The following is a 25,095-nucleotide window of genomic DNA, read 5'->3' as shown; positions in this document are numbered from 1 at the left end:
ACTAGCTACAATTTGATATATATCCAGTTTTCTTTTTGCGTGTCAACACATATTGACGCATTGAAAAATACTCTTACCAAACTGTGTGTTTGCTTAAAAGTTGAAGAAAAAAAAAGCACATTCTAACAATTAATCTTTTCATAATCTATTTAGCATTAGAAAGAGGAAAATGTGCTTTTTGAGTTCGACTAACCGGTATCCAAACATGTCTGCTCTAAGTAAGTTGTTTTTTATTCGTTTATAAGAAACATTCATTAGTGTTGACCAAAAGTTGAAGCTAACAATACAAAAATTGACGCTATAATCATTTTAGTGTCGGGGTTGATGTTAATTAAAAGGCTCGATGCTAACACTTTGCAAAAATCATTTGGTAGATGGTACAATTTAGTGTCGGTTAAACTAAATCTAAATCGATGCAACACATTGGTTGACATGGCCAACGCTAGACCATAAATGTTATAGCCTCAGTCGTATAGGTCAATTGTCCTTTAATACAACAACACTAAATTCATGTTCAGATTGATAATGATCAAATTTCAACTCTTGTTTGATTTTACTTATTACTTATCTAGTTGAAAAGTTTTGCCATTGAATACATGTCATATATTTATATCGTCGAATAGTTGTCTTTCTTATTGCAGCCCCGCGGTTAAATATCATTTTTCAGTGAACTCACAAGTAAATGAAAGTTTAGAATCTCTGCGAGTTGTTTGTGGCGAACATATTTACGTTGGTTGAAAACCACCCCTAATCGAAGAGAAAAATCCCTGCTTGGACTGGGCGAGCTCCTAGAGGGGCAACTCTCAGAGGGTTACCTGCCAAGTGGCGGGTTCCTAAGGTCGAGGTCCAACTAGCCCACTAAAGACATTTGCATACGGGGGCTCAGCTCCAACCCCTATAAATAGGGGGCGGTTACCAATTGTAAGAGACTTTTTGCTCATTTGCTCAATATACATATGAAATTTAGTTACTCTCTCTCTTTCTCTTGGCAATCTCTCTACGCTTTAGAGGTTACCCTCTTTTCTAGTGTTCATAGCAGGAACATTGCTTAAATAATATTTTTTTGTAGTTTTATTCATAAGTTAATTTGAGAACCTTATTGGAATAAGCTGAAAATAGGTTAAAGGTAAACATAAGCTCTTATTCATAAGTTAGTGCTAAAAGCTTATAAAATTAAACTAATTAAGTTCATAACAGCTTATTGGTGACGAACATAAGCTTTTTACATAAGTTTTCTCAAACATTTGCATAAACGCTTATGCTATAAAATAAATTCAAATAAGTTCTTCCAAACTACTAGCACACTCACAATCTTCATTACTAGCATACTTCCACACGTTTATTTTCCCAAACTACATGCATGTTTTAAACTCATAGATCCCACAAATTGATATCAAGAAAAAAATCACTCCAACTTTGATCTTCAATAAGAAAGTCGGTAGGAAGCTCCTCATCCAAGTTAAAGTCTTTCATGAGCGTCCAGTCTTGGTTTCCTGAGAAGTATTTATCATTCTCCAGGTTGCTTCCATTATCTCCAATTGCAGTTCCCAACCACTTATCTTTAGCATTATTATTATGATTATCATTGCACTCTGTTGAAGCTGCACATGGTTGAGTTATATGGCACTGTGTGGTCCCATCTTGATCTTTGCTTGGGAACCACTTCCTCAAGCTGCAGGGTGAAGGTTTTGACAAAGTTCGAGTCTGAGGCTTAATCACTGAGTGGGGTTTCACTGTTTCTTTTGGCTCTGCATATTGAATCTCTTCCTTACGAGATGATACCTTCGACTTGCGAACGTTGGTGTTCCAGAAGTTCTTCACATCATTAGCAGTTCTACCGGGAAGTCTTCCAGCAATCAGGGACCATCTATACATGCAGGACAAACTATTCTTAATCAAAGATTGCTACAGTATATATCATTCTTTTTTTATCTAACAAATTTACATCATATTTAACCGGTGACACAATAATGTTTGGGTCTTACACATGTACATATGTGTGAAACTAACTTTTTTAACGAAAGTTTTTTCTATATAAAACAATATTCGAATTTAAAGCTTTATTTAAGGGGAATTAATTAAGTAATACAACTCGAATCAATTTATTCGTTGTAAATTTAGTATATATATATATATATATATATGTATATAGGGAGCATATCAGGTGAGAGGAGTGATTTATAATGAGAGATGAGAGGAATAATTAATAACCCTTGGATCAAAATAAAGGGTTCAGATTAATTCTCACTTTTAAGTTCTCACGTGACCACCTCTCTCTTCAATTCATTCTTTTCACACATACGCACACCATCGTTCGTTCTCTCCCCAGAAACACGACTCGTGAGTTCACTTCATCTTCTCCGTCGCCGGGCAGAATTACACGACCCGTCACTGCCTTCTTCTCCGACGATTTCACTTCATCCTCTCGCCGTCGGGCAACGTCTCCTTCCGTCCTCGGCCACGACGACGTTTCTGCCCACTCCACCCTCGCAGCGTTTCGGAGGACCAAGGCTCTATTTCGCTCCACCGTCCTTTCGAGTGATGATCAAGTTTTATTCCCAGGTTTCCCCCTTTCGATTTTTTAACATCTTCCACTGAACTTCATTGCTTTTCATTGCAAAATCTGAGTAAAAGGGTATTAAGTTACATTAATGCTTCCAAAATTGACTGTTTCTTGGCTGAAAATGTTCCCACTGTATGCATTTTATATATTTCAATTGACTCTTATCTTTGTAATGCATCCCACGTATATGCCCTTTTTGAATAATCTCATCCCACTTGTTCTGAATTAGTTATTATTTTCTCAATTTTAATTGGTAAATACAATGAGCTAATTGGGCGACATTGCTATATGCAGGAATGAGTAGAATTGTATCCCCATTAAGGATGGATTCTGCCCTCAACAGCTCAATTGAAGAGGTACAAAGCTCTCTACACTATGTTACTATATTCAGTTTTGTGTAATTAAGTTATTTTTTCTTATATGGTAATGTTTTTTAGGAAAACGAATGGGTGCCAACTTGTGCTGAAGAATTAAAGCCGAAGGTTGGACAACAATTAAATACATTAGAAGAAGGTGAAGAGTTTTACAAAAGGTATGCACATAATGCTGGATTTAGTGTTCGCTGCTCATCTGAAACTAAAGACAAAAATGGCGTGAAGCGCTGGAAGTATTTTGTTTGCTCAAAAGAAGGTTACCTACCAAATAAGACAGAAAGTGTGGTGCAAAGTGAATCCACAGTTAAGCTTAAGGCTAGAAGAAGGAGTCTAACAAGAGAAGGATGCTATGCAAGGGCTGTTTTCAAACTGGTAGAGGAAGGTAAATATGAATTGAACGAACGATGGTGTGCGTATGTGCGAAAAGAATGAATTGAAGAGAGAGGTGGTCACGTGAGAACTTAAAAGTGAGAATTAATCTGAACCCTTTATTTTGATCCAAGGGTTATTAATTATTCCTCTCATCTCTCATTATAAACCACTCCTCTCACCTGATATGCTCCCTATATATATATATATATATATATATATATATATAAAAGAGTTAAAGACATTAAAAAAATAGTGAAAAAGAAATATTTTAATTTGTCGTAAGAAAAATATAGTTCATCAATTTAAAGAATTTTTTTGTAAATTAATTTTAACACATAAAAATCATATTATAAATAATAAATAATATATACTAAATGAGTAGTTGTAAATACATGGTGAGGTCCAATTGCGGCTGAGACTTCAACTTCCCTTGCAGTTTTATCTCATGTACTTGCTGAGGCTATGTGTTTCAGTTAGGTTTTTTCTCTGTATTCTTATCTTTGTTTCCGTCGAGTCTATTTTGAAACGAATTGTTTGCTCCAGTTTGAGGTTTGAAAGAGACCCTCCGCAGACCATTCCTATTTATCTGCTATTATTCACGACTGTCATGATTTAGTTTTTCATCTTTTAATTTAGTTGATTAATCTTTTATTCGTAGAACTGATAATTTTTTGGCTGATGATTTGACGAAATTTTCTTTTTCATATGGTGATTTTGTTTAGATTGGAAAAGTTCCAACGGAGTTTAGGTTGTTTCCTTGATCGAGAATGGTGTATTGACATCTACTCCGACGCTCTTATTAATGCATTTTATTAAGTGAAAAAAAAATGGCTTATCCAAAAAAAAATAAGTGGAAAAAAATGATCTTAATTCCATTAACTTAAAATAGCATGACTAAATGTTCTTTAATTATTAACATGTCATGTCAAAAAGACAAAAAAACTAATCATAAGTGTCTATGCATATGATGTGTATGTGTGAAAGCAACCTGTTTCCCAAAAGTCTGTGCAATCTTTTCATCATGTCAACTTCATCCTCACTGAACTCTCCCCGCTTAATACTCGGCTTCAGGTAGTTCAACCACCGCAATCTACAGCTTTTGCGGCATCTGTTCAACCCTGCAAAATTTAAAAAAACATTAACCAGTATAGTTTTTAATGTCAGAGGCAATATTAAGATAAGTGAGTAAGAAATTTTAAACTTCTTTTAAATAATTTTATTGATCAATTAGGGTAGGACTAAATCACCATTTTAAATTGCAGTTAGTGGCAGTAATTTATTTTTATGACTCCGTTTATATATAACAAAGACATGCACAATCATTAACAGACATTTAGAAAGAGAAGAGACATATGTGATATATATGATGGTTGCCATTGAAGAGAAGCTTAATATAAGTGCACTGCAATTTAAAACCTATAACCTGCTAATTAATTAACTTATACTACAATAAATGGTTGCTCATTAATTGGTATGACAAAAGCAATAAACTAATGTTAATTACTAGTAGTACATACCTGCTCTTGAGGGTACAAGGTGCCATTTTCCTTCCCCATATTTAAGTACACAAGCCGTTAGAAGATCATCTTCCACTTTACTCCAAGCTCCTTTTCTCACACCTAAGGATCCTCCTACTCCTTCCATAAGTACGTTACAATTAGTATAAAGATGTTTTAATTGCACTACTGTCTGCAACACAATGTATTTAAACCAGTTAACTGTGAAGGTGTATATATAAAGAGAGATACAACATGGTCGATCGAGAAGATTTTGAACGAGTCAACGTGCAACGCCTGGTGTCCACAACTGCTATTGATCTTAAGTGGTGCAGTAATATTTTGGCTAAAAATCACTTTTGGCCCCTGATGTTTTAAGTTTGTGCAAATTCTGCCCTTATTTTATTTTTGTCGATGGTTCTACCCCTCATGTTTTCAAACAGTGTACCGTCCACCCCTCCGTCAGTCAGACGTTAAAAAACTAATGGAATGAGCTGATTTGACTTTTTTTATATTTTTTGGACCTGCCACGTGGAAATTACAAGTGAAATTGGAAACAATGGAGCATGAGAGATTCAAACTCAAGACCTGTAAGTAACAAAACATGCATTTAACCAGTTCAGTTCAGTTACATACATAATTGATATATACATCAAACAAATTTAATTTATATCATTTCCTTGATCACCATCAACTTCATATACTCATCTTCATCTCTCCAATCCACTCAAGAACCTTTTCTGAGAAAGTCTGACTGACGGAGGGGTAGACGGTGCACTGTTTGAAAACATGAGGGGTAGAAAAGTCGACAAAAATAGAGTAGAAGCAGAATTTGCACAAACTTGAAACATCAGGGGCCAAAAATGTTTTTTAGTCTAATATTTTTACATTTATACCTCACTTTCTCTTTTCATTTCATTTCGGATAGTTAAATGACAATCTACCTATTTAAAATATTAATTATTTTCATTGATGGCATAATTAATATAGGGAATAATAATGAAATTATTTACGTTGGAAAGTCAATCATCATATTACCCAATAATTCTCATTTATGCCAATGATTTCCGTTGAATTCTTGAATTGTCAAAGTGTTTTGTATTATTTCGTTTAATTGGCTAATACCATCATCTATTCTCTCATGTATAAAAGAATGGTACGAAGCTGGAAAAATAAATGAAGATAGAGCAATCAGGTTTTCCTTTGTCTCAACTCGATCTGTTCCCATTTTCTTCGATATACCCTCTTCTGGACAATATTTTGTGAAGACTCCATACAGTCTGCCTTGAGTGTACAGGTTAGATCGTAGTTGTGTAAACCGTTGGGGGCAAAACCGGCAGTTAGGATTTACATCGAGGTCTGTCGGGAATTTTACTTTAGGGCAGTGACTTAACAATTTCTCTCTCAATTTCCAACAATTTCTACTCAGTTTTCTTTATATCTCTATCACGACATAATAATTTCTCTCTCAATTTTCAACAATTTCTACTCAATTTTCTTTATATCTTTGTCTGCATTTTCAGTCACATCATATATTATATCACTTATTTCTCGCATTTCTCTTCACATTTAAATAAGGTGGAGATGGAAATGGTTTGTGAACTCAACATTATTCATATTTTGACATACCTTATGAGTAAGGAATATTAGTATATCACTTATCATTAGGGTGATCATGCCTCATATTTACTTAAGGATTTAGAGAATCTCCTTTTATCTAAATTAATTTAAAAGCTTAAATATTTTCAAAAAATAAAATAAAATTTAAAAGCTTAAATAAGTTTTTATCCATGCAAAATACACTATTTTTGTTTTTTATCTCTGGAAAATATTTTTGTGTTTTACACCCTCTAGATATTACATGTTTTGGTTTTAATCATTGCTCTCACATTTTCCATTTAAATTAAACGGAATTACACATTGCATGAGTTAAATAGTTATTATGTTAAATGATTATTGTGTTTATTTATTTATATTATTGCATTAATTGTATTAATTATGTTTAGTTTGGATTGGAAATGTGAATACAAGGACTAAAAACAAAATGTATAATTTTAGGAGGATGTTAAAAAAAATCTAAGGTCAAAAAATAAAAATGATGAATTTTGCAGGAGCAAAAACTTACTTAAGCCTAATTTAAATTTTTTTCATGCAATAATCCACACTTTTTTTTTTGTAACGAATTTTTGTAAAGAGCTGATTCATATTTGTCAACGGGCCTCTAATTATTTTTGGACAGACTATTCACATGGTCCACAAGTGTTACTAAAAATTACACTTAATATAGGAGACAACAGGAAAGTTGTGGCTACTTACTTCGGCACTATCACTTTCCAGAATGATTTGCCTGTCTGGTAGTTTACGAATGCGACAAAAAACTTCTGTTCTCAGTATTGTCTCATTTCTTTGTTTATTAATGAAATTTTGCCACATATTTAAATTGAATGAAATGGTTATGAATTTACATGGATAATTTTTAATTTATGTGATAAATCCATAATATATACATTTAGGGGTTTTTCTAGGTCCAGTAATCGCATGCGTGGCACCTCATGATTGGTCAATTTCATTAAAAATCCTACATGCACGAATTCCTTCCTTCCTCTTAATGTACACCCTTCCTCTTAACCTACACTCATCTCTCTTAAAAAGCCTATTTAAGACTCTAATTCTTCATTCCTCTCTCCATAATTTGAATCTCTCTCCATCATTTAATTTCCACAACTCTCAGCTTCTCTTGGTCTTTGGCTATTGATTCTCGGTATTCATCCTCATTTTTCATTCAATCGACCAGTTAGATCTGAATTTTTTTCGTTAACTATTAACAAGTTGAGCATTTTTTCAATTGCAGATGATGATTACCAGATCAAGGTTTGGGACTACAAGTTGTACATGTATTTATCAATTTCTTAAAAATCATATATAAGACTCTCCAATTGTTTCTTTCTTTCTCCATCATTTTATCACTGTCATCACAATTCTTTTTTCCTCTGTTTTTTTTTTTTCACAGCTTCTCACTATTCTTCATGATTGAAAGGTGTTTTTCTAATCATTATTTTCATGCATGTTCTCCTTAATCTATTCTCATGTCGTTGTGTTTCATTTTTTTTTTCTAACGATCGATCTCATTTGCATTGTGTTACCTTCGTTTTTTGTGACGTTTTCACATATTCGGATACATTTTTTCATTTCTGGTTTATGTGTTTCCATTTTCTTTATTTTCAGGTTTTGCAGTTTTCATAACAAGGGATCTTGGAGGTTTGTTTAAATTTCGTTTTTTTTTTTGCAATTTCTCATTCGATCTCTTTGATGTTGTTTTAATTTTGTTTTTTTATGTATCTTCCTAGATCCTGATATCGTTTTGGAAGTTGTAATGTACAGAACTCACTAATAGAGGTTTATGTGACTTACAATTTTGCTGATTAATTTGCATTTGCTACCTTTTACTCCACAAGGCAAAGTAAAACTGGCGAGATATCATGACAGAAAGGAACAATGCACTCTAATGTTGGAAATTTCGGATTGTGATGTTTATGGCAATATGGGGCGCTTGGAAGCTATAATGTGCAGATCTCACCAATTTCGTTGTAAAAGTATAAATCACATATTTTAGTCTTAATTGCTTTTTAATTCTTGACTTATTTATAGTAAAATAGAACACGACATTATTGCTATTTAATTAATTTTAATTGTATTCAATTCATTTCCTTATTTATAGCAAAATTAATGACGACATTAGTTTGTGATTCAAATTTTAAATTTTTGATTTCGTCAAGACAATTAATAATTATTCAACTTTGAAAACATTGATATTGAATTAAGTTTTAGTCAAAATTGAGCAATAACTCTTCCATTATCAGTTTTAGTATTTAATTAGTCTTAATTGCTTTTTAATTCTTGACTTATTTATAGTAAAATAGAACACGACATTATTGCTATTTAATTCATTTTAATTGTATTCAATTCATTTCCTTATTTATAGAAAAATTAATGAAGACATTGGTTAGTGATTTAAATTTTAAATTTTTGATTTCGTCAAAATAATTAATAATTATACAAATTTGAAAACGTTGATATTGAATTAATTGTTAGTCAAAATTGAGCAATAAATCTTCCATTATCTGTTTTATTATTTAATTAGTCTTAATTGTTTTTAATTCTAGACTTATTTATAAAATAATAAAGCACGACATTATTGCTATTTAATAAATTTGAATTCGGTTCAATTAATTTCCTTATTTATAGAAAACGTATTAATAATTAATATTTAAATTTAATAATCATGTATTTAATGCGTTTAAAAATGCATTAATTTGTGTAGAATTTTGAGAAATTAAATACACATCGACATTCAGTCAAATATTCAATTAATTTCCCAATTTTTCGTCAAAATTTTTTTTCAATTAATTATACCATTACCTCTTATAATATTTAATTAGTTTTAATTATACCGTTAATTATTTAATAAAAATGTGATCTTCTTTTCCTTTTACATATACAAAACGTTTATTTTTTAAAAAAAACGTAATGTATCTCCATTGATTATTTAAAAGAAAAAAAAACTCATCCTTCTTTCCATTTTTATATATATAACGTAATTTATTAAAAAAAATCTGATGGAATTGAATTAAATTTTGAGAATGAATTAATAACGTAATTAAAGAATTAAATAATTACTATTTAAAAACAATCATCGCGTATTCATGACTTTAAAAATAACATGTAATCCATAATCCATAATATATACATTCAGGGGTTTTTCTAGGTCCAATCACCGCCTACGTGGCATCTCATGATTGGCTAATTCCATTAAAAATCATACATGCCAATAATTCCTCCTTTCCTCTTATTAATGTACACCCTTCTCCTTAACCTACACCCCTCTCTATTAAAAAGCTTATATAAGACTCTTATTAGCAAAATTAATGGCGACATTAGTGACGGTGACATAATTTGTTTTAGGTTTGAAAGAATAGCGAATAGAACTAATGAAGTTAAGGTGTTGTATAGAAATATTTAGTCAGTTGTTATTCATTCCAAAATTTAATCAGTTGTTATTTTGTCTTTGGTATCTTTTCGTTGTTTTGTTTTTCTCAATCTACATCAGATGATTGTTCTCATGATTTACTTTATTTATCAAATAAAATCCAAGATTAATTGTTATTTTTTTATTCTGAAATTGTTCTCATGATTTACTTTGTTTTTCCTTTGTTTTACACGTACAATTTTTTCCCCGCGTTCATCACTTTGTCTTGTGAGCTGAATCAAGCTTGATATAATTGACAATTTTGCATTCATCGGCCATTTATAATAATAAGATATTCAAATATGCTCAATGGTTCTTCTTTTCTTTGTCATCCTTTTACGTTCAGGATCCAAACAAGATTATATATAAAAAGAATTTTAGTCAAATACCAAAAACAATTTTTTACCTTACCTTTTTAAAAATAAAAACCGTTTTTAAAAGCCAATTTAAGTTAGTCTAATATCAAAATCATTCATGTCAAATTATTGCTTTATACCATTTAAAAAAAATCCTTTTTGAAATAAGTTCCATTTTTCAGATGAAAAAAAAAATGTTTAAATAATTAATTACATGAATCCCCTTTTCCTTGGTTTTAAAATAATTTCAAATTTTAAAATGATAAAAAATGGTAAAAAAATAATAATTACTTTTTAAAATCGGAAGCCAAGTTTTATTTAATAAAATATTTTCGAAATTAATTATTTATTTACTTCAATTTCCTTATATAAACCACTTAATTATATTAATTTCCTTATTTAAAATCATAAAATACATTAAATGCTTTATGAAATAAATGTTATTTTCGTCTTTTTTAAATAAGTAAAATTAAAATAATTAAATAAATTTTAACGCATTGACTATTTATTTATGGAAAATATTTTCGAAATTAATTATTTATTTCCTTCAATTTCCTTATTTAAAATCATAAAAGACATTAAGTGTTTTATGTAATAAATGCTATTTTCGTTGTTTTTAATAAGAAAAAAAATAATTAAATAAATTTTAATGCATTGACTATTTATTTAAGGAAAATATTTTCAAAATTAATTAATTATTTAGTTCAATTTCCTTATATAAACAACTTAACTATATTAATTTCCTTATTTAAACTCATAAAAGACATTAAATGCTTTATGGAATTAATGCTATTTTAGTTTTTTTTAATAAATAAATTTAAAATAATTAAATAAATTTTAATGAATTGAATATTTATTTAAGTAAAATGTTTTCGAAATGAATTATTTATTTCCTTTAATTCCTTTATATAAACCACTTAATTATATTAATTTCCTTATTTAAAATCATAAAAGGCATTAAATGCTTTATGGAATAAATGTTATTTTGGTTTTTTTTTCAAATATGGAAATTTAAAATAATTAATTAAATTTTAATGCATTGACTATTTATTTAAGGAAAATATTTTCGAAATTAATTGTTTATTTCCTTCAATTTCCTTATATAAACCACTTAATTATATTAATTTCCTTATTTAAAATCGTAAAAGACATTAATGAACTTTATTCATGTGTAATTAATTTAAAATGGTGTTTATAATTGATTGATATTTAATGTTAGTAAAAACATTAATGTTAGTCAACGAAATTACATATACATTAAATTAATTTTTTATTTACATCATTCAAATTTTAGTCAATGATAAAAAACAATAATACTCCTATTTAATGCTTTTTAACATTCATTAATTATTTGTCAATTAATAATAAAAACATTAACTATAAAAATTGTTCTTTAAATATAAATTTATTTTACACACCTATTTGACTTTTTAAAAAAACATTAATGTTAGTCAATGATAAAAAATTTAATTTCGATTATCCTGTTACGTTTTAAGAAAAAAATGATTTTAAATATCATTTTTAGTGATTTAAATTCAAAATTATAAATACAAATTAACTCCTTTATTCATGTGTAATTAATTTAAAATGGTGTTTATTGTCATTTAATGTTATTAAATACATTATTGTTAGTCAACGAAATTACATACTCCCTCCGTTCCTTTTTAAGTGTCGTTTTAGAAGAATTTTTTTGTTCCTATTTAACTGTCATTTTAATGTTTTAAGTTTCTATTTGTCAATTATACCCTTACTTTTTCAATAACTCCACATCACATTTTCCATAAAATTCTCCTTTCTCAATAACTATGAAGAGCTTTATGACTTTATGATTGAGTGAGAGTGGTAGATGGTTTAATGATATGAGAGAGTGGAAAAAAACTAACAATCCACTATCTTTGTTGGAGAGCTTTATGACTTTATGATTAAAATGTGATAGGGTAGAATGAGAAAAAACACTCTAACAATTCACTATCTTGATTGGAGAGTTTTATGCTAAAACGACACTTAAAAAGGAACGGAGGGAGTATACGTTACATTAATTTGATTTACAACATTCAAATTTTAGTCGATATTAAAAAAACATTAATACCCCTATTTAATGTTTTTAAAAATTAATAATTATTAGTCAATACATAATACTCCCTCTGTTCCTATAAAACTGACATTTTAAGGTTGTTGCACAAGTATTAAGAAATAATAATTAATGTTCTTGTTTTATTAAAAGTATTATGTAACTTTCTATTATACCATTTATCTCTCTAATTAATTCTAACATTTCAATCTTCCTACCACCAATAAATGAATGGTACAAATTGTAAAATATAATTAATGTTCTCTTTAACTTTGTAAAGTGGCAGCTAATTAGGAACAAAATTCAGCTAAAAATAGTGTCGGTTATTTAGGAACAGAGGGAGTACAAACATTGACAACAAATTTCCGTTCATTAAAAAGATACATATTTTCCAGACCTATTTATTGTGTCTAAAATACATTAATGATAGTCAATGATCAGAACTTTAATTTCGAATATTCTTTAACGCTTTAAAAAAAGGTTTTAATACTTAAATTTTAATGATTTTAATTCAAAATTATAAATACATATATACTGTTATATTCTTTTCGTTTTAAAAAACCGCGTTCATTTTCTTTTTTATAAATATTACCATATTTAATACTTGCGTTCATGTCCTTTTTTATAAATATTACCATATTTAAAACCTTAGGGATTATATTTTAAAAACTTTAATTTTTATTTATTGATTATTTTTACACTGTGCAAAAAAAAGTAAAAACTATATCCTATTCATTAAAAATAACAATTTTTAATATACTATTAATTTTTTACTACATTACTTTTTTTTTTGAAAATGGAAGATATATTATTAATAAGAAAGCCTGAGCTAGAGAAGCAAACCAGAAAAAGTACATATACATGAAGCTGAGACACAAAAGCCCACCACCGAACCGCAAAATGGCAACAGCGTAGTCCCAAGAAAGAGCCTCATTAAAACCTTACTAGGAAAAATCCATTGGGAGAAAAACCTAGCAAGGAAAAAGAGTACCACAATCTTGGGCCAGCCATTTTACTACATTACTTCTTACTGGACTAATATTTACACGCATCTACTAATTTTAAAATGAATTAATGATAAATTTCGAATTTTATAGGGTATTAAAAATCGACTTTGATGATTTTTTCAGAACTAAATATTGAAGTTGATCAGTTACAAAATTTGTGTTTGGCTGAGATAGAGAAAATACTTTAAAGAAATGGCAAATCTCTTAAGGAACATAATTGTCTGCCCTATCCAATTTTTGATGATGTGGAATAGTTTCAAAACAAGTACATAGTAGATGAGCTTAACTACAACAAAGAAGAAATGACAAATAAACATGCATCCTATCTAACAATGATGACAGCAGAACGGAAGGGTGTATATGATAGTATAATGCAATCGGTGTTGTTTGATAGTGGCGGAGTTTACTTTTTGTATGGATATGGAGGAACTGGAAAAACTTTTGTCTGGAATACATTATCTGCAGCCATCCGTTCAATGGGTATGATTGTTCTGAATGTTGCTTCAAGTGGTATTGCTTCTTTGTTGTTGCCGGGTGGTAGAACAGCACATTCCAGATTTTGCATTCCATTGCAAACCGATGAAACAGCTACTTGCAACATCAAACAAGATAGTTTAAGGGCAAATTTACTGATTTGTGCCAAATTCATCATTTGAGATGAAGCTCCTATGTTAAATAAGAATTGTTTTGAGGCACTTGATAGAACTTTGTGCGATATCATGAGACAGGAAGATGAAAGCAACATGGACAAACCATTTGGCGGTAAGGTTGTAGTTCTTGGTGGTGACTTCAGACAAATTCTTCCATTCATTCCAAAAGGTGGAAGGCAAGACATTGTATCTGCTATAGTAAATTCTTCTGATCTTTGGAAATACTGTAAAGTTTTAAAGGTCACTAAAAACATGAGATTACGCACAACAGGTTCACCAGAGCTTGCAACAGAAATTAAAGAATTTGCTGACTGAATTCTTAAAATCAGAGATGGTGATTTCGAATAAAATGAGCGTGGTGAATCAGATATTGAAATTCCTGAAGATCTTTTGATACAAGATAGTGAAAATCCACTTCTTGACCTGATTGATTTGCATATCCCAATTTGGTGCAGAACATGAAGACTGAAAAGTTTTTGGAAGGACGATGCATATTGTGTCCTACATTGGAATGTGTTGAGAAAGTTAATTATTTTATGCTTGATTTACTACCAGGTAATACAACAGAGTACTTAAGCTCAGATAACACTTGCAAATCTGACGAGGACACTGAACTACAATCAGAGTGGTTTACTACAGAATTCTTAAATGATATTACATGCTCAGGAATACCAAATCAAAAAATTATATGGAAGTAAGGTGCTCCGATAATGCTATTGAGAAATATAGATCAAGCAGCCAGTTTATACATTGGAACGCGGCTAATAGTTGCTGATCTTGGAACAAATGTTATAAAGGCCACTGTAATAACAGGAACCAACATTGGAGAATACATTTTCATTCAAAGAATGGACATGGTTCCATCTGTCTCAAGTTACCCGTTTAAGTTTGAAAGACGTTAATTTCCGATCAGTCTATCCTAAATAATTCTGAATTTTATGAAATTTGTATGACGGTAAAATTTATGAGGCATCACAAATTTATTGGTTTTCTTTATATGTTTTGCATCTTTACTAATTGTCCAAAAATAATGTTGAACAATCGTATTGAAACATATTACACTACGAATTTAATTAGACATAAATAAATTAAAGAAGTGATTAAAAATCATAAATTCTCATATTACAAATTAATAAACGCATTTTCATGACTTTTTCATACATTTACTTTTATTCCTTAAATAATCACGCGCATTTATGTGTTTTAGTCACACATTTAATGATTTTTTTCTGCATTAACTTTTAGTTAATAAATAATCAAGCGCATTTATGATATTTAGCATTTAAAAAATTAAAATTTAAATAAAGGTATTTTTCAACCTTTAATGCGTAAAAAAACCATATTTATTAAAAAAAATACCAAATTTATTGCATTAATAACGTGATAAAGTACATTAAATTCAAAATAACAAAATAGTCTAACTTCCTTAATTACATTCAAATATTTTTAACAAATATTCCTTAAAAATTTCTTTCCTTAAAACCGTTGACTGCTATTTAGGAAAATTGAATTAAAATACTTTTAAATTAGAATTAAAAAAAACAAAATTAATAACATTAATTTAATTTTAAAATTCATCCATCACAATTAAGTACATTAATTACATCGATTTGTTTTTAAAAAATCAAGCAACAACTTAGTAATAATTCCTTAATTACAATTACTTGATTATCAATCAATCAATATCAATATATATTAGAAAAGAACAACTTCTAGCATGACGTGTCGCTCTCACATGCCAAGTTAGTGACGTGTCGCTCCTAGATTAATTCTCACCTAATATTTTACATGTAAGCTCTTTCTCCTTGGCCCCACTTGCCACATGTGCCCTGATTTTTCCTTACCTTATTTCTCCTTAATAAAAAAAATACATTTTTTAATTTTAGATTTGATTAGGATTTATGTTTTTTATTTCTTGATTTTATCTTAATTTATTTTTGATTTATTTTTAGAGTATTAATTAATTTTTATGGTATTTTTATTGAATTTTCGGATTTTTAATTAATTCCAGATTTTATGAGTTTTTATTGTGATTTGCTAGATTTTGATATTTTTTATCTATATTTATTTAGTACATTTTTAAATTTTAGATTTGATTAGGATTTATGTTGTTTATTTCTGAATTTTATCTTAATTTATATTATTATTTATTTTTAGAGTATTAATTAATTTTTATGGTATTTTTATTGAATTTTCAGATTTTTAATTAATTGCGGATTTTATGAGTTTTTATTGTGATTTGCTAGATTTTGATAGTTCTTATCTATATTTATTTAGTACATTTTTTTATTTTAGATTTGATTAGGATTTATGTTGTTTTTAAGTGATAATAATATTTTTCTGATTGGGAAGGTTGCAGATGGAGGTTTCAAATTATTTTCTTCCTTTGCTTGCATAATATGTTATGGTTTTTTTCAATTTTATTTTACTTTACCTTTAACTTTCATTCACTCATGTTTGACTTCAAGGTCAATTTCGTTCATCACTTGCCATGCTAATTTCAAATTCTTTTCTTCAGGTTTTTTTTATAGATATTCCACCAAAAGAGATTCTTTGGAAGTCATGGATGGTGAGTCCATTTTATATTCTATATGAAATTTTGCAATATTTTGATTTGTTTTTTATGTTTTCTGATTCTCCTTTGTATGTGATTCTATTTTATTCGTTTTTCTTAATTTGCATCTAAAATTTGTGTCCTATGTTATAGGAGGTGAAACATTGATCTGTGTATGTTTTGATTAACCTAATCATTGTCAGTGAAGTGGATTGAGGGAGTGAAAGAATTGAGAGGAGAGAAATGAGAAGTTGTAGATTTTTTTCCTTGCACCTTTTTTATTTGGTAATTTTTTCTTTTTGCCTGCTTCTTGCCCTGAGGAAATTAATTATTATTGTTGGTGCTTGCCGTTACAACTACAGAACTACATATCATGGATGAGATTTTACTGCTTATCTTTGTTCGCTCAAGCTATACTATTGAGGTTAGGCTTTTAAAACTGGTGTTATCCTTTCTAATATGCTAAACGCCTAAACCAATGTTCTAACAATAAATTGATTTCCTTGGCTTCCCTGGAAACATTTGAATGAATCTATCCGTAGGTACAGAACGGAAATGAGGTGCATACCTCTTTCTGACTACACTCTCTGATTCTCAGCTAGCTGACGATGAAACATGATTGATGACTCAAGATCTTATCTTGCTCTCATTTCAAGTAAGCCACGAAACATGTGAGACCAGTACTCATGGAGGTTTTTCTCAGTCCATTATATGTATATATTCACCAGATAAGAGATAGAGATGTGTGTTTGGTGTTGCACTACTTTGATGCATATGTATATATTCACCAGATAAGAGATAGAGATGTGTGTTTGGTGTTGCACTACTGTGATGCATATATAGTTTTACTGACTTAGTTCATCAATTCTACATCTATCTATCATCATTACATATATTAAAAGTCACTTTTCGAAGGAAATATTAGATTTTATAATTAATCATTGTTCTACTATGGTTCAATTAATCAAACTTTAGTGTGATTGGAAGTCTTGCTTGCATGAGTGTGTAATTATCACATTACGATTTAGTATCAGCATATGTTTTTGATTTGGTTATTGTACTTTCAACAACAGTTCTACATAAAGCAAAGAGTTGTTTTAGCCGTTCAACAAATATAATGGGTCTAAAATTTCTAGGGGGGTTTTCTTCCATTCATCTTCTTTAGTAGCATGTGATTAGTTTCCCCTTACAAATAAATCTGATTGGTTATGGAAACCCCTGGAAGGCCATAGCCAAAAAGTGGCTTCAATTCATTCTTTGGCTTTCATATCTGTCTGCAAATTTGATTGCTATCTTTGCACTATCATAGCTAGATTGATGTTGCACATATTGCTATTATGTTTGGTGGTCTTTAGTCTATCCTACTCTAATATGTCTATCAATCTCACTTCATGAGTTCTTGATTGTCTGTTACTTAGAATGCAGATACGGCTGGAAGCTGCTGATTTGGAAGCAAGTTTCATTTGAATTAGCATGAGTTCATATTAATTCATGTTAAAGTTGGACAACAATCAGGAATAGCACCTAGGATTGCTGCTGATTTGGAAGCAAGTTTCATTTGATTTTTTAATTAGAAATAAATATTTTAATGATTTAAATTCAAAATGTGATACCTTCTTACTTTATGAAGTGCTTTTTTATGCCAAAGAACAGACTCTCATTGTAGTGAAAACAAAATTTGCATATGATGTTAGGTACTGTGTGGAATTTGTGACTGTGTTTGTGGATAATTTATAAGAAAAAAGGTGGTGATAGTGAGGTAGAGAAATCTGAGAGAGATTTTGATGTAAATGGAGATTTTTCTTTCTTATGAGATTTGACTTTTAATCCTTATCCACACCATTCGAAATTTCCATTATTAATACTATTATTTTCGACACTTATGTCACTGACAAATAATAATTAGGTTCTGATGTAATGTATATTCTTTGTAATGGAGAATTAAGTAGTTGTTTTTAAGAGTCTTATATATATAATTCAGATGTAAACAATATGCACTCAGCTATCACTTGAGACTAGAGCAAGTAAAGGGAGCATACTACGACTGCTTTACTATTCTGAATTTTTTTTATCGCAGAAATGCTCTGGTAAGTACAACAAGCTCAAAAGCAGAATAGCATAATGAAACTACTAGATATTATTAATGAACCAAACCTTTCAGTTCCAAACTGTCAAGACCTTCGCTAGAAATTTGTTCTAAAGTACGCCCATTAGTACTACTATAAGAGCAAAGCAGCATGCTTCTTATATTGGGAGATAGACAAAAGCAGAGGTTGCCTTAGTAAGCTTTCTCACCTGGATCAACAGAAAAAGCAACTGAAACTCGATCGTTGAAAGTTGAAGTGGCAAGGTTTACTCTTAAAGTCTTCGGCAGGAGGAGGATACAAGAGATCGACCTTGAAGCAAGCAAGGTATGGTGGGTGTCGTCATCTTCATCGATATTACCCACCAGATAGACTTGAGAAAAGACTTTCAGGCATCCTGAGAGTAAGGAGAAGCTGGATCTAAATGTATTAGAAAGAGCCTAAAAGCCTTTATATATAGGAAGAATATTTTACATGAAAATACTTCTACATAAAAATAAATGTTAATAAGATTTCATCGGAATTTTTTTTGTTACAAGAAAAACATAATATAATATAGTTTGATGTTAATTTTTTACTACATAATAATATAGTCCACTTTAATTTTTTTGTACAAATTATTATAGGAGTTAAATTCTCCTACGGGAAGAAATATATTTTAACAAGAAAGTACCTTCATTAAGTATTAATTAATTTATCAAATACAATAACAAATTTCGCGGTACATTCTTTTTTTTCTAAGATTAAAATGTGTTCTGAATGCTTTATTGATGATTCTTCATATCTATAATTTGTGTTATTGTCTTTAGGCTCATGAAGAATGTGAAACGACTTCATGTTGATATGGGTCAAACTTAGTTTATTTTATTGTGTAAAAAATGAACTCGCATAATCACGTACATAAAGAATCTTTTCTCTTTTTTTCATTGTAGATTAAATCAGCTATTGTTTATTAGCCATCATTAAACCACATCCCTTAATATGTTTTGCATAATTTAAGATTTGGTTAACCAATTTTTTTATTAGTTATTCAATTGTACGAAGTTCAATCTATGCAACAAGGGTTTTAATTTAAGACTTTTTATCCACTTTGCTCATCATTTCACACTCTTCTATTTCATCCGTTGTTTATTATATTTTTAATTATCAAGGTATTAATTGACCTATCAAATATAATAGATGTATTCCCCGTGCAACGCGCGGGTAAAAAACACTAGTATACATTAATTATACAAAATTATGTGCGTCAATTAAGTAAATAAAACCTACATACATAAATTAAAAATTCAGAATCAAGTAAAAATTGAATAACACATTAAATTTTTAAAAAAACTCAACTTATACTAATAAAAATTCGAGCTTCAACAAAAAATAATAATAAATCAAAACAAAATCAATTAGGAATCACAGAAGAGCAATAAGCCTATATATATATATACTTTAGTAAACATCTCCTTTTATACACAAGTTCAGGCCAAAATTAACATACGTTAGTTTTCATCTCCAAAACTTCCTTGCATCATGAATCCGAACTATAACCTACTTGACCAACTGACTCCTTTAGCACATGATTGGACTATTGTCGTTCGAGTAATAAGGGCGTGGTTTGCTGAAGAAGAGGATGAAGAATATGAGGAAGGACACGATGGTTCGTTCTATAATCTGTTGTTGATGGATCGAAAGGTATGTAAACCAGAAATAATTTCGCTATTATTAAATATGTAATTGTATTTTAATTTAATTTACGGACATAAATTCATATGAAACTCCTTCATTTCTAGGGTCAAACAATCCATGCAGAGTGTAGGCGTAACCTTCATGAACGTTTTGCCAACAGAAACACGGAAGGTTTGGTATACCGTTTTGAATATTTCTGGGTATGACATAATTTCCGAGGTCTTAGTGCATCTAGGCATATCTACAAGATACACTTGCAAAGTAGAACAAGGATGGTTCCATATAATATAGATGTGTTTCCTGTGCGTGATCTGATATTTGACAACGTGCATGAAATTCTAAATCATGACTTTGACGAGCGGTTCTTAGTTGGTATGTAAATATTTACCTTCATTTAAATAACTTCAAATACATCAACACTTCCATGTATTTACCTTTATAATTTTTTTAAATTAAAAAAAAAACTAAAAATTATTTTTTTAAAAAAATTAAATTTGGCCTTAAAAAAATTAAAAATATTTGCCCTAAAAGAAAATTTAAAAATTTGGATTTTAATTCAATTAAAATTTTATTTGGCCTTAAAAAAAATAATTTTTTTTAATGAGTTGGAATTAAAAATAATTTTTATTTTATTTTTTAATTAAAAAAAATTATAAAAGCCACGTGGAATTGATGACTGGGATAAAATTGAAGGCCGGCACACTTTGGCCTTAATTGAATTAAAAAAATATTTCTAGGGACCCAATTTGATGCAAAAAATTTCCAGGCCCTGGATTTGATTCCCTTTACAATTATAGGGGTCTTCTGATGTATTAAGCCTATTAATTTCTATAAATTCCTATAGAAGAAAGTTAACAACTTTTATTTAATTTTTTTTCAACAAAAAAATTAAATGTTTTTTATACGGCCAATTTGTCGACGAATTGGATGCACTTCTAAATTCAAAAGACAACAAACATGTTGTGATTATCATATTGTTGAGAGTTGTAACAATTCATCAAGGTACATTTAATTATTTTGAGCAACAAACAAACATAAACTTCTATATAATAAATCAATATGTTCAAACTTAAACTTACAATCGATCGCTAATTTTTTTTCCAGGGGAATATAAACTAACTGCTGGGTTAAACTGCACTAAAGTAATGTTCAATCCTGACATTCCACAAGCAGTGTCCTACAGAGAAAGGTATGAATGTACTGTAGATTTCATATTACTTTGAACAAATTTAGATGATAAATAACAACATAATTTTTGTTTCTTCGAAGATTATTTGAGTGTGACGGAGTTCATACTCAAGTAATGAACGTTATGATTGAAAGATTAAACGTTACAAAAAAAGATGAGTTCCTGACGCTTTTCCCAAGCACAAGTATTAAAAATTTGGTTACTTACATATCAGTATGTTCTCATCACTTTTAATTTAATTTATTATACTTTTTTTTATTAAAAAAAAAACATACATTGATTTTCATTTAACGTTTTAATTAAATAAAAAAATTACTTATTATATTATTAACTTAGTATTAATGAATACATTATTAAATTAGTAAATAAACATATCATGTTAGGATTACACTAAACAAAAATGCATTTTAAATAAAAAATTCATGGGGTTAGAGATTTTTAAACACTAACTACAAACTTAAATACTTATTAAACTAATTTAATAATCACCTATTATGGGAAATTAACAACACATGAATAATGAGATAAAATATCAATTAATTAGACCATAAACTCTTATACTCTTTCATTGAATTTAATTGCTTTAAATTCATAACGTTATAATAGGGGAAAAAAGATTTTGATACACGTTTTATATTCATAATTGTTATTTATATCTACATCATGAATTCTGATTTCTGATATTTCCGATTCAAATGTAAAATCTCTGACTGAGGTATTGGTCATCACTATTGTAAAATAGGTTTGGTTTAGACATTGGTCATCATTATTATAAAATAGGTTTCTTTTGCAGACAATCACTAAAAGTGGTAAACGAAACACACCTCCAGCTATAGTTGAAGACTCCAACACACCTATTAAACGTCGTTCAGACGATGGTTCCATAACAGAAGTTGTTGGAAGTAAAGATGCAGAAATGTTGAAAAAGATCAAGGTTTCAAAGATTTAGTTGCATTTCCTTAAGATTGTTTGCAAATAAATAGCGTTGGTTCTAAACTTTCACTTTTATGTCTTTGCCCACGTTGACAATTTGTTTTTTTTTTTTTTGGTAAATTGACCTCGGTGGTCACTTTCAAACATTTTGACTTTTTTTCCGTATATTGACCATGTTACTAAAATATTCAATAAATCATTGTATGTTTGCAAATCTTCGTGCATACGTCAATTTAAATGTGCTTTCGACCCTTAAACACATTACTTTGCAAAAAAATAATAACCTACACCACAAATGTGCAAAAAACGAAAAATAAACCAAATACCTATATAGAATAAATAAAAAAAGATATTAATTAATTAACAAAAATTAAAAAAAATAAATCCAAAATTAAATTCCCGTGCAAGGCACGGGTTAAAAACTAGTATTTATAAAATGAGTCACAATAGGTAACATAAGGGATTGATCCTGTTTCGTTTGATGCCAATTCAATAAGTTAGCAAGAAAGAGACAGAGTCGACAAAATTATGCAGCAAGCACAAGGAAGAAAAGGAAGAATAGACAGCAAACTTTTGTGGAGTTCGATTTGAATGTGTGTATAAAGAAAAGTTTATCATGAATACTCACTTAAACTTATCTAAAAACTTAGAAATTATTTACATAGTTGTTGACGGTGAGAATACATTGAGAAACTAGCTAAAAGATTCGTCTACCCTCTCCAAATTATCGTTTTTTTGGTTGTGGATGCATCCAGATCATCAATTGAATATGGACAGAACCAATTTGTCTACACTGAAATCAAGTTATAAATATTACTACATGTTACTTAAACCTTAAATATTAAACATCTTGTTTTTTATTTTATGTTAACCATAGCTTCGAATTTGGTAGCACATTAATCGTGCGCGTTAAAATTATCTTTACCAAGTATTTAATTCAAAATTTCTAGTTAAATTAGAACATTGATTTAAGCGTGCTCGACAACTTGTTAAAACTTGAAACATTTTGGTTTGACACGAAAGTAAAAATATCTCATGCACTAATTTGACAATTACTGCCAAACCTCTGGACAGCACTGAGACACACATCACACTAACGTGGCCTGATTCTTTAACAAGGATAAATCTACGATGGTAATTCCTTCATGTCATTTGAATTAGAGTTTAATTTCTATGCACCGACGGTGTAAAGTTTTTTTACACCGTCAACAATCAGATTTCAAGGATGTGAGAAAATATTTCATTTTATTTAATTTCATTAATTGACGTGGCACATCCTTGAAATCTGATTGGTTGACGGTGTAAAAAATGTTTACACTGTCGGTGCATCAAACATTATCTCTTTGAATTATTAATAAAAGGGTTAATCATTAAATTAATCTCTGTCTTTGTAAGCCCGTTTGAGATTGGTCCCTCGCCGGAAAATATTGTGTTTATAGTGTCCCCACGATTGCTTGAAGGAAGATGAGGGTTTAATTTTTCTAATTTGGAGTTTGGATGAAGGTAAGGATTGTGGTTCTGGGCTTTCATCATGGTGGAAGAGAGATGTGGGTGAAAGAGAGATGAGGGTGAAGGAGAGAATGCAGATGAAGGATGAAGATTGAAGAAGCATGTGGAGAGAAGATGAACCGTGAGGATGAAAATAAGGATTGTTTGTTTTAATTAATTATTTTCAGTTTTTTAATTATTAATTGATAATTTACTAATTTAAATTATTAATTATAGAAGTTGAAATTAAAAGAAAAACCACGTAAGCTTAAAAACTTCCACATATTGGTTCATTAATCCAGTCATCAGTCCACATCAGCTTTGGGATGTCAGTCATCAAGCTCGCCGAAGCTCCGCCCTCCGGCGAGGACTAGACACAAACATGGTGCAATCACGGGGACTATAAACATATTATTTTCCGGTGAGGGATCAATCTCAAACGGGCTTACAAAGACAGGGACCAATTTGATGATTAACCCTTAATAAAATAAGAGAAAAATATATAATAATGGAAAAAATGATCAATGGATTTATTTTGTATATCACTAGAAATTAGATTTGTATATTTTTTGGTGTTTGTATCTTCATTTATTTGTTTGGATGAAAAGTGAGAAGAAAAAGTTAATGTAATTAATATCCTTTTATCTATTTAGTTATTTCTTTTTTTCATTTAGGTTTCAGAACAAAGACAGAATTAAATTCATTGATCTGAAATATCATTCAAATTAAATTTATGGGCGGTCATCTGGTGAACTATGTTAAAAATTGGTTGACACATGATTCATGTTTTTACAGTTAATATTATACTGCTTATGTACTGCAACTAATTTGTAGAGAAGTTTTTTTTTTTTAATTTGTGAGTTATTGTCTTCTTAATCCATGGTATATAAGGAAAAACTTATACTCCCTCCGTTCCAGAAAGTTAATTGTTTTGGACATTTTTTTAATATTTTAAAATGATTGTTGTTTTAGAAAACCAATGCATTTTTGCTAATTTTTTCCATTTATACCCTCATTTAATACATTTTCTCTCACTTATCATCTTTCATATTAACCGATCACAACTCTTCTCTATTAATTACACTCATCTCTATTTAAGTATAATTTAATAGTTGCAAATTATACTAGTAAAATTAAATAAGGAGAATCTAGTCAAATTATACTATCAATAATTGTTTTCTTACTCTCTGTGCCACAACTTTAAAATACAAACTTTCTGAACGGAATGATTACTTTCTTTCTGAACTAAACAAAG

General features: G+C 29.5%; 1 protein-coding gene across 1 annotated transcript; it reads right to left on the bottom strand.

The window, feature by feature from the left end:
• Positions 1–1,203: 1,203 nt before the first annotated feature.
• On the bottom strand, positions 1,204–4,986 carry LOC130735652 (transcription factor MYB90-like). The gene is made up of 3 exons (XM_057587572.1): positions 4,827–4,986; positions 4,298–4,427; positions 1,204–1,867 (listed from the first exon to the last, which is right to left on the bottom strand). The coding sequence occupies exons 1-3, from the start codon at positions 4,951–4,953 to the stop codon at positions 1,372–1,374; spliced, it is 753 nt and encodes a 250-aa protein (XP_057443555.1). The 5' UTR covers positions 4,954–4,986; the 3' UTR covers positions 1,204–1,371.
• Between the last annotated feature and the right edge of the window lie 20,109 nt (positions 4,987–25,095).

This window comes from Lotus japonicus, chromosome 2 (assembly GCF_012489685.1).
Source record: "Lotus japonicus ecotype B-129 chromosome 2, LjGifu_v1.2".
Classification (NCBI taxonomy): Eukaryota; Viridiplantae; Streptophyta; class Magnoliopsida; order Fabales; family Fabaceae; genus Lotus; species Lotus japonicus.
This window is presented reverse-complemented; position numbering and strand designations above follow the sequence as displayed.